This window comes from Stegostoma tigrinum, chromosome 47 (assembly GCF_030684315.1).
Source record: "Stegostoma tigrinum isolate sSteTig4 chromosome 47, sSteTig4.hap1, whole genome shotgun sequence".
NCBI classification, from domain to species: Eukaryota; Metazoa; Chordata; class Chondrichthyes; order Orectolobiformes; family Stegostomatidae; genus Stegostoma; species Stegostoma tigrinum.
The window spans coordinates 8,427,702-8,438,160 of record NC_081400.1 but is presented as its reverse complement, the minus strand read 5'-3'; the positions used below and the strand labels follow the sequence as shown (position 1 = coordinate 8,438,160).

Below are 10,459 nucleotides of genomic sequence, written 5' to 3'. Positions count from 1 at the left end.
AATAAATTATCTGTTATTTTCTTCCTCTAGGCAGTGTTATTGTAATTCATTATATAAAGCAAACATAACATTCCAAACTGACATCAAATGCATTATTCCTTCGTGTTTTGTTTTGTGAGATAACAATAGCCAACAGTAAGCTTATTACCTGTGTCACAAATATAATCATTTTTGTACACATGCAACCTATTGTCACAGTCAAGCAACTTGTTCATTTCTTGATCTAAGACATGAATGACTTACCTTTTTGTTGCAGCTTATATTGTTTACTGTACCACTATCATCAAAACAAACTTTTCGCCTCCAACTGTACGCTAACAATCGATTCGAGTTGCCTGTTATGTTGGAATGAATGTTTGTAACAGCAAGGAGGAAAACACTGTTGAAATGTAAGGCAGATTACAACGCATGCATCAAAGATGTTTCAAAGTACCTTCCCAACAAGGTCGTATGATTTTAATTATCATCACTATCTCAACGCAAAGCATAAACCAGCAATTTATTATAAAATGAAGTCAAATAACACTCTAATTTATTTGTTTTTTTTTTGCACTGCTGCGAGTGGAGAACTTTTACCCAAAGTAAATCAGAGAAATTCACCTGCAACTTTTGATAATGTTAGGCCGGGTGATGCTTACAATGTCTTGAAATACCTAAAACCTACCTGGGTTTAGTATCTCAGCTGAAAGACAACGTCGGAATATATTGCATTCCTCCAACACAGACACTGTGACTGACATTTACTTTGAACTTAAAGTTATGGAATGGCATATTGATCGTGCTTTATTTGAACATCCGAAATGAAGCCTGGAATGAGGGACAATTAACCCTTGATGGCATGGTGGAGCCGAATCAAGACGGAATGAGTCAGGCAGGCTGCTCATTTAGTGTGATGCCTTACCAAGCTAAAAAATTTACAACCTGCACAATGATTGATTGATTTTTGCTAACAGATCTCTATGTGGATGCTTAACGTGTAAACAGGAAACCCACAGCAATCATGTAAATGAGTCTGTACTTTCCATCTAGCTATTTTTATATGCCGCAGATAATTTCCGCAGCTGAGCCTCAAGATTGAGCTCCACAAACAACATAAGACTGTTCAAATCTCACAGTGAGAACTTCACCCTCATCCAATGGATCTCGTAACTCTCTGTATGCTGTGCTATCTTGTGCCAGGTTCGATATTTTTCTTCTAATGTAAGGTATATCAGGAGTACGGCCAATGGGAAATCCGGCCAGGTGAAGCACTAAATGAAGTATTCTATAAAAGAAAAACATTATTTAACTGGTGAAGAATTACATTATCGAAGATCTGTAAATTAGATAAACTTTTTTTCATATTTCGTGTATTGCACATGGAAACAAGTTGAGGAGTTATTTTACTGTTTTGGGTCAATGCCTATCTTTTCACCAAAATGACGAAAACAGCTTTTGTGATCGTATGGAATTGCTATTGCGGAATATTCCTTTGAGCAAAAGTCAGTGCTCGTTTTCTTAAATTGCAATAGTTGACCGCATTTGACGAATGTCTGGCTGATATTGCTCTTTTTTTTGCTTTCGATCGTTCTTTCTTTCTTCCTGCCTCTTGCTTTTGACGTATTTTAGCACGTATTAACGTACCAATTCCTAATTAGAATCGGTGCTTATTCTCGCAATGATGATAGTTGCTTCACTTAAGCCATTAACTTTGCGTGAACCAAAACTTGTTATGAGATAAAGCTTGTGATATGCTCTGTTTTCAAAGTTACTGTCGCTCAGGCAACGCTCCTGCAAAGTCCGGCACTTCAGAGTGTCTCCGTTGGAAGCACTGTGAGGATGAACTGCCACACGAGCTGGTATGCAAGTGTAAGTGTTCACTGGTACAAACAGATGGTCCGAGGAAATCTGCGTTCAGTTCACATTGTGAGCAAATATTCCACTCCAACTGGAAGATTTTCTGGAGAAGTTAATGACAAATCGACTGTTTATACTCTTGTGATTCACAACGTCCAGAGAAATGATTCCGGTGTATATTTCTGTGCTGGTAGGAAATCGTACCCTGACCACTTCATATTCGGAAATGGTTCCCACTTGCTCATAACAGGTAAGAGTAAAGACAGATTGACGGATTTCACTATCGATACAAAGCAATGTTGAACAATAATTTCATGTTACTTTCCAATCTCTTCAGGCACTCCCAATGTAATTCTTTTATCTCCACCGCTGCAAGAAATGGTTTCCATGGAAACTCTCCCATTGTTGTGTTTAGTGAGCAACGTGATCGCTAATAACGTTCCCATCGACTGGAATATATCCACCTGGGATGCCGAGGGTTGGACAGGTTCTGTGGCAATGGACTCCACTGGAGTCTACAGTATCAGGAGTCACATCAGAGTCCCAGCAGAAGCTTGGAAATATGGCGCTGTCTGTACTTGCTCAGTTCAAATCAGCTCAACTGCGATCCCTAACAGTGAAAGTATCTCATATCAGAAAGGTAAGTATTGGCAACAACAATTAATGATTACGTTTAGTGCCAACATTAGAGCTTATTGCGACTTTATGACCTTTCATCTTCAAAGTCTTCCCATTCTTTGCATCGACATCTGGTTGTCCAGATAGTTACTTCTTTCAGATAACTCAGCCTTACACTCCTTCGCTTTCTCAATTTTTATCATAATTTATTGAAGCAGGCTATTTGCACATAAAGCAGGGTATAATGAACGAGTCTGAGGTTTTGTTGATTAAAATGGGAAATAACTTTTTTCCCAGTTCGCTACATTTCTTATTAATGCCTATGAATATTGTTCTATTTATCATAGCATTCGCGTTGGAAAAGACATACTGTGATTAAAACGATACTAAATTTGAACTAGAGCTCTAATTTCTCTCAAGATTCCTCCCAAATATTTATTTTGATCGTACTTTTATTAACCGCACCTGCTTTCGCATCCCTTTCTCTCGTCCATATTTAAGAAAGCTTTATGCTTTCTATCGACGTCCGAGTTTCCAACTCACCCAACCTCCTCTGCTTCATCATACTTCAGATTCGCTTTCATTAGAGTGGCGCAGTTATATTGATCTCTTCGAGATCGGTATTGCCTCAGAAGTGGAAAGATCTTGTCGAAGTCGATTCAATCTACTGGTTTCATTGACCGACTTCCTCTTTCAGAACAGCAACAGCAACTGTTTTTCCATTTTTTTTCCATTGGTTCAGGCATTCTGTTTTGTTCTCATCGTAGAATTTTTAAAACGAGTTTTATATAGTACGGGTTTATCTGTTTGTTACAACAATAGCATATCTACTCATCGTGTTCCAAGTTTTATTAAATCAACATTTTTCACATATTATCCATAATTTAGTGTTAGGAATAGTAATGTCCATGCTTCCCTTCTGTCTTTGACACCCTTATCATTCTGATTGAGCTTGCTTCATTCTTTTTGGCTTTTCTTGATCACGTGGGGTCAAATCGCCCCTTTATTCTGTCTGTTTCGGAAATGGTTTTTCCAAATTGCAAAAAGCCTCCTCAATCTATTAAAAAATAAGCTATCAAACAAGTGGAGCTGAAATTCCCAAAATTAACTGAACATCGAGTGGACTAATGACCGAACAGTATTAATTCCACTCCTATGTCTTATGATCTTATGGCTTTCGCTGAAAGCGAAGACTGGAGATTGGAGAAAGATTGACTGTTTCAAAGCTTGTGGTGACATATTATAAATTTGGAGAGTGCTACTTCAGTAACGGTTTATGAAACTGGAGGTGATTATATTTAACACAGTTTCTCTAAACACCTACTTATACAGTTAAATGCTGAAACGACATTGAGCATGTAGCAGGAAATCGTGGTAATGGATCTTCCAACAATTTTCAGTGGACACAAATACATGTACGCTTACATTCATATCAAATGGAAAATCCGAATGAGAAATTCAGTGACAGGTGGAAAAACATTGTGAACCTTGAAGTACTTTAATTCTAGGAGACAGGCTGAATTCCGGATTCGATTTGGATTGATAGACGTATGCCGAGAGGGTTCCAAGTAATTAGTTCAACTTGGTTCGGTGTAGCAATATTTGGAGGACTCAATAATCTCATTCTGTGCCCAACAGGATGATGTTTCCAAATTTATGTTGCTCTATATGACGAACGTTTTGTTTCAGATGTGTCTCTACCTTCTTTTGCCTCTGAGTGTCTCATTCTGTCTTGGTGCTACTTTATTGGTCTTGCGTCTAACTTTAAGGGTTACATTATTTACTGCGGGGGGTTTGTGGATTGCACAATGAGCAGCTTGGATTGACGTTGGTGGGTCTCTTGAGTTGCTTGTAAGTATTGGATACCTAATTTGTTTATATTTAATCACAGCCCTGCCTTCTTCAGAGTCGCAACATATCGCTTGTTCTTTAATGTTTTATGGGAGTACGTTGCCATTGATTTCCCTCGTCATGATATTAATTGTCGTTGGTGGATGTATCTATGGAAATTGCTGCTCAGGTAGGAAGTGAACCTTGGTGCTACACATTCATTGTGATCTACACGTGCGTTTTGTGCTTTTTGACATTTCATGTTAATTAACCCAATCAGCCATACATTTCTTTAACAAACTGGCTATTTACTTTACATCAGGCAACTGGAACACAGATAAGGAATCAGCAGATTTTCAAACACGTGATTCAAACCAGGAGGTAAGTGCATGAAAACCGATATAAATTTTCTCTCAAGGTGTGCGTGTTCCTTACACCAGTTTTAGAAAACGTTTAATAGTAGCAATTACAGTGACATAAGTCGACCGAAAATTTACTTGCGATCAATACGAAGTGGCACAGTTTTCCATTTTTAAAGAAGTGAAATCATTCAAAAACATAGATCGAGATATCCTCAAAATTACACAGATCTACAAAATAAGTATTCTGTCCTGTGATGACAGCATTTTGTTTCTTTTTGCATTCTGAGAACAGACAATACAGATGCGAAGAGTATTCCTGCATAAAAAGAAGATAAAGACATGATCTCGTTGAAATAACTAGATTATTAAAAGCATATGATTCGGTGAAGACAGAGAACTGTTCTGTTCACTCTGTGCTTGTTCCAAAGTGAGGGTGGGTGGGGGAGCTTTCCTTTTTGGTTCTGATCAATTGCAATTTATAATGAGTACAGGGATATAGCAATCTTCTGTCAGAAATGTTAAGGGGCCAGTTACTTTAATGGATTTGTATAATAGGGCCCAAAGAGTCAGCACGAAGTAAGTAGCGTGTAAGAGTAATAATTACAAAATTATACGATGAGATTTCATCCTTCACAACATATACTGAGATAGTCATCGCATTAAGTGTATAGAGGGAACGGATTTCTTGAAACCAGTCGAGGGGAGTTTTTTGAATTATGCGGTACAAGGAATGGCACACTGCTTGAATCGTCTCTTGGGAAAGAAGTAAGACGTGTTCTTTGTGAGACTGGGGGTACATTTGAGCAATAGAGGCCGGCACAAAATATGATTCAAATTTGATCTGGAGAAGGAAGAAATAGCCCTCAAAGTATGGCTTTGGATTGGGAGAAGCCAGATTTTATTTAAGCAAAGCAGGATCTGGCCAAAAGTGACTGGGAGCAGCTCTTTTCAGGTAGGCCTACAGCACAGCAGTAGGCGGTATTGAAAACTGAGCTGGGGAGAGTACAAGTCAAACATATACCAGGTAGAGGGTAATATAAGAGCAATATGTTCAGGACTGAATAAAGAAAATGTGTAGCGCTTTTAGCAAGTTCAAAAGGAGAAATTCAGTTGCGGCCCTAGAGGAATACAGAAAGTGCAGGAGGGAACTTAATAGAGCAACTAGAAGCTCAAAAAAGGGGGCATGAAGGAGAACTTACGAAGAGAATTAGTGAGAATGCTACTTTTTGAATTTTAAAGCCTTTTTGAGAAGGATTGTACTTTGGTCGTGGCTGAGTTTGCAGACTTGCTTCCTGTGCCGACCCGAGGCATATAAGTAACAAATGGGCCAGAACACTAACACTTCACCAGAGCCACACTGATCTTATCTGACAGGGTGACGAAATGTCTGCAATCATACACACTGGCTCAATGCCCAAGTCTATAAACCCCTGTTTTATTTCAGTATATTAAAGGGAAGAGGTTAAGCAGTGAAAGAGGAGGCTTCATTAGGCACCAATGGGGCAACCTGTGTTGAAATCCAACAGACACTGGAAGAGTGTTGAAGAAATACTTCTCTTCACTCACTCTCTGGAAAAGGAGATACTAGAATTCAGGAAAGGGGATTTTGAGGAACTGTTAAAATGAGAAGGTATTGGAGGCGTTGTCAGGCTGAAAACGGACAAATCTCCAGTCCTGAATGAATTTCATCCTACGCTGCTCTGGGAGATGAGGGAGGTAATTTCAGGGCCTCTTACACAAATTTGCAATTGCTATCTGGCTCCAGATGACGTGCCAGTGGACTGGAAGTTGGCTAATGTGGTTCCACATTTTATGTAGGGTGGTAGCAATGAACCAGGAAAACAGGTGGTGAATCATATGTTAGTGATAGGGAACTTTTGGAAAATATTCTGAGAGACAGAATTAATACTCATATGGAGAATTATGGGTTATTTAAATACAGTCAGTATGTCTTTTTCCGAGGGTGGTCATGCCAATTAAATTTGTTAGAATCTTTCAGAAAATATCATCAAGAGTGCAGATGGGGGACAATCAGTCGTTGTATTTTATATGAATCTTTGCAAAAGTTTTGGAAAAGTCTAACATGGGAGAATAATTGATAAGATTAAAACACACAGAATGCAGGGAAACTTGGCGAGATGGAGCACAAACTGGGCTTGTGCTCGAAAACTTTTCGAATTATGGGAGGCCGGTGTCCAGTGGTGGAATGCGATGATCAGTATTATAAACCTTATTGTTTGTACACACATGATATAGATGAAAATGTAGTGTGCGTATGGGTGGTGGTGTTTAGGGGGAGATCTGCAGGCAACACCAAAATTGGTATTGTGGTTAATATTGAAGAAAATGTTTGACGGTTGCAGGAGGGTATAGATAGTTCATTCATTGGGGCACAGGTTTGGCAAATAATATTTAACTCTGATAAGTTTGGGTTGATGTACTTTTCAAGAAGAAACAAGATGAGGGAATATTTAGATAATGGCAGGACATTGTGTAGCTTAGCAGAAGCAAAGTATCTTGCGTGAATGACTCATAGATCCCTGCTGTAGGCAGAGTACGTGAATAAGACAGTAAAGGAGGCATATGGGACGCTGATGTTCATGATTTGTGGTGCATATAAGATCAAGGAGTTAATGTTGGACTTCTGCAAAGCGTTAATTCGATTACATTTGGAGTATTATGTGCAGTTCTGGTCAGCTCACTACAGGAAGGATGTGATATCATTCGATGGGGTACATAGGAGGTCACTGGTATGTTGCCTGGGTTGGAGGAATTGATCTGTGGGATGTAATTAGACAGGCTTGAATTGTTTTCTCAAGAGACTCGCAGACCGAGAGGGTATATGACTGAGGTGTATAAGTTCATGAGGGGTGTGTGCAGCTGAATAGAGAGCAGAAATGTTCTTGATTGAATTGTCAATCATGAGAGGGTCAGGATAATGCGTGGGGCGTTTCAGAAAAATAAAGCAAAACCTTTTCACGCAGAAGGCAGTGGGAATCGGGAATGCATTTCCTGGGGGTATAGTGGAGACTGTAAACATTGCAATCCTTGCAAGATTGGATGAAATATCATAACATTCGGCAATATGAGAGAAGCGCAAGAAAGTGTAATTAGCAGCAGTTATTCTGGTGTAGACCCATTGGGCCGAAGTGCCTTTTCTGCAGTGTATAACTCTATAACTCTTAACTGAAGTTGATAAACAAATGTTGAAATGTCGTTCCCTGCTCCCAAGTTTCTATAATAATAGTTTCTGATTTATTCTCCAGGCTTCTTATGCTCCCTTGAAATTTAACGAAGATCCAATACTTTGATGAACGGGGCATTCATGACTTGAAGAACATGTGGCATGTTTTCTCTGAATGGGAAGTCACCTAACAAGTGTGCTTCAGTAATTTTCAAAGAAATGTATTCCTAAATTTGTGTTGTGTCCATGTATTTTAGGACCCATTTGTGTAGAAGTGGATGTTTAATTCATGTGAGGAGGTAACAAATGAAACCTGGAACACGGATCTGTTCCACCAATTGAAGATTTCACAATACTTCACCAATGTAATATCCAACTGTCATTAATGAATTACCATTCCAACATGGAAATGATGAAAGTTGTAAATGTTCACCTGCTACTGAGAACAGTTTTGTTTCTTGTTATTATCCCTTTAAGTAGGCGTACACTGTTGATAAGACCAATAATTATCAGAATTCAAAATGTTTACTTTGTTTGAGTTGATGCAAAGTTTTCCTATGTATATATGTCGGATTTTGCACCATCAAAGGTAGATTACAGGGTCTGTTGAAGTGTGCTGAATGTTGAAATATTGGAAGAATAACAATACATCTCAAGACCAGAAATGACCAGAAAATTAGAATAGAACATTTAGTTTATTCTGCTGTCTGGAGACTGCTAACTTTACATTGCTAACCGTTACTAATTACAGTTTCGAGTGTTACTTACAAATGATGTTTGTGAAATTTATATCTGCATGCAGTCGACACACTGCTCTCACTATCATGGTCATAGAGGCAGAGAATGAGTTTACTATATTGTATTTCATGTCAATCAAATGATTTGCTTTATTTTTGGTCACACAGAAACACAATATGTCCAGCAGTGCCTGTGGAGAGGGAAGCAGTGCTACCTTTTTGAGTGTAAAATGATCATTCCTTGGAATGTCCACAGTCGTTCAGCTGCTTGCCACATGCACTCTTCCAAGACCACAGGCTTCAAGTGTAATCTGATCAGCAACAGGGCGGCACGGTGGCTCAGTGGCTAGCACTGCAGCTCACGGTGTCAGTGACCCAGGTTTGATTCCAACCTAGGGCGACTGCCTGTGTGGAGTTTGCACATTCTCCCCGTGTCAGCATGGGTTTCGTCCCCAAGTTCAAAGATGCCTGTTGTGTTCAGGGGTGTGTGCGTTATAGGGGGATGGGTCTGGGTTGGATGCTTCAAGGGGCAGTGTGGACTTGTTGGGCCAAAGGGCCTGTTTCCACGCTGTAGGGAAACTAATCTTATAAAATTGTATAATGACGTAACAAACTATATATGCTGTCTTCCGTAACATAAATGTCACCACTCCACTTACCACCATTATTACGTGTGTGTCGCTGTTTTATGGGCACTTGATGTGAAGAAGCAACAGGCCTTCACTTGAACAAGCTCCTGCCAATACAGTATGCCTTTCTAAACAAAAATAAACATCTTTAGCTTCTACTCAGCCTGTATCTCTGTTCCCTACCTGTCCATTTATCTGCCAAGATGACCCTCAAACTTTGATCCTCCACAACATCCTCTGCTCGCGCGTTCCAGGCACTTTTCAACCTCTGTCGAAAGAAAAAGCCTCTCACTTTTCATTTAAACTGATCCCCCTTTACCTTAAACCTAAGCGATGTTGTAATTGACATGTGTCCTCTGGGGAAAATAGTCTGAAACTCTGGAACAGTTGCTAATTAGTAGTTAATTCATATATTATCTTCTTCCGTATTCAGTAGTCTTTTCATTTGTGTTTGAATTGTGTTGTAACAATTTAGTATCTTTTTCTAGAAGCCTGGTGGTGGACCACATCAGATTACATCTGACAAAAAAAAAATCTCACATCACCTTAACACAAAGAGCAAGTTCATGTTTCGGCTGTTCCCTTACTATATCGTGGGAGCTAGGAGGCCAGTCTGATCCATAACAAAATTGGGTCTCGTCTGAGATCAAGATCTGTAAATTGGCCTTGGGTTGAGAATTATTGGACTGAAAAACAGTGATTGGAGACTATTCATATTCTGTTTTATATGTAGCATTTGATTCATTTAAACAGGGAGTGCCTTGTGTCACAATGGCTTCATGAGAGCTTAAGAGTTTCCTAGGTGTGAGAGCAATCACTCGGAGTGGCTGACAGAACATGAAGAAGACAGAGCTTGTGGAATTGATAGATGAGCAGAGGTAGGGGTTGCCTTTGTTGTGAGGACAAGGGAGGAAATTGCAGTGATAGCGTAACACTTATTTTGCAAGAAATGTAATCCCAATACTTGGAAAAAGCTAAAATCCTATTGCAAATGAAGCAGTTTGATTGAGATGACAATGGCAACGGAAAGAGGAAGAACGAAAGGGGAGGCTGAAGTCAAAACAGAGGGATGAAAAGATGCAGCAGAATGAAGAACAAAATCTTTAAAAAGCTTGAAACTGAAAAGGAAATGAAAGGTTTAAGTTATGATTAAAAACAGAAAAATGAGCAAAAGAGAGAGAGAGAGAGAGAGAGAGAGAGAGAGAAACAGAGAGAAAGAGAGAGAGAAGATCTGAATTTCAGAAGTTGGGACTGGAAAGTGGC

General features: G+C 39.3%; 1 protein-coding gene across 1 annotated transcript; it reads left to right on the top strand.

Annotated features, from left to right (window-relative positions):
- Positions 1-1,121: 1,121 nt before the first annotated feature.
- LOC125449847 (immunoglobulin gamma-1 heavy chain-like) lies at positions 1,122-8,102 on the top strand. The gene is made up of 6 exons (XM_059642990.1): positions 1,122-1,179; positions 1,748-2,086; positions 2,174-2,476; positions 4,346-4,474; positions 4,565-4,665; positions 8,088-8,102. Exons 1-6 carry the CDS (start codon positions 1,137-1,139, stop codon positions 8,100-8,102), a joined length of 930 nt encoding a protein of 309 aa, XP_059498973.1. The 5' UTR covers positions 1,122-1,136.
- Positions 8,103-10,459: the final 2,357 nt, after the last annotated feature.

Coding starts and splice junctions, on each gene's coding strand:
- LOC125449847 (XM_059642990.1), top strand. CDS start 1,137: ATGGATCTCGTAACTCTCTGTATGCTGTGCTATCTTGTGCCAG. Junction 1,180..1,747: donor GCTGTGCTATCTTGTGCCAG/GTTCGATATTTT, acceptor CTGTTTTCAAAG/TTACTGTCGCTCAGGCAACG. Junction 4,475..4,564: donor CTATGGAAATTGCTGCTCAG/GTAGGAAGTGAA, acceptor TAACCCAATCAG/CCATACATTTCTTTAACAAA.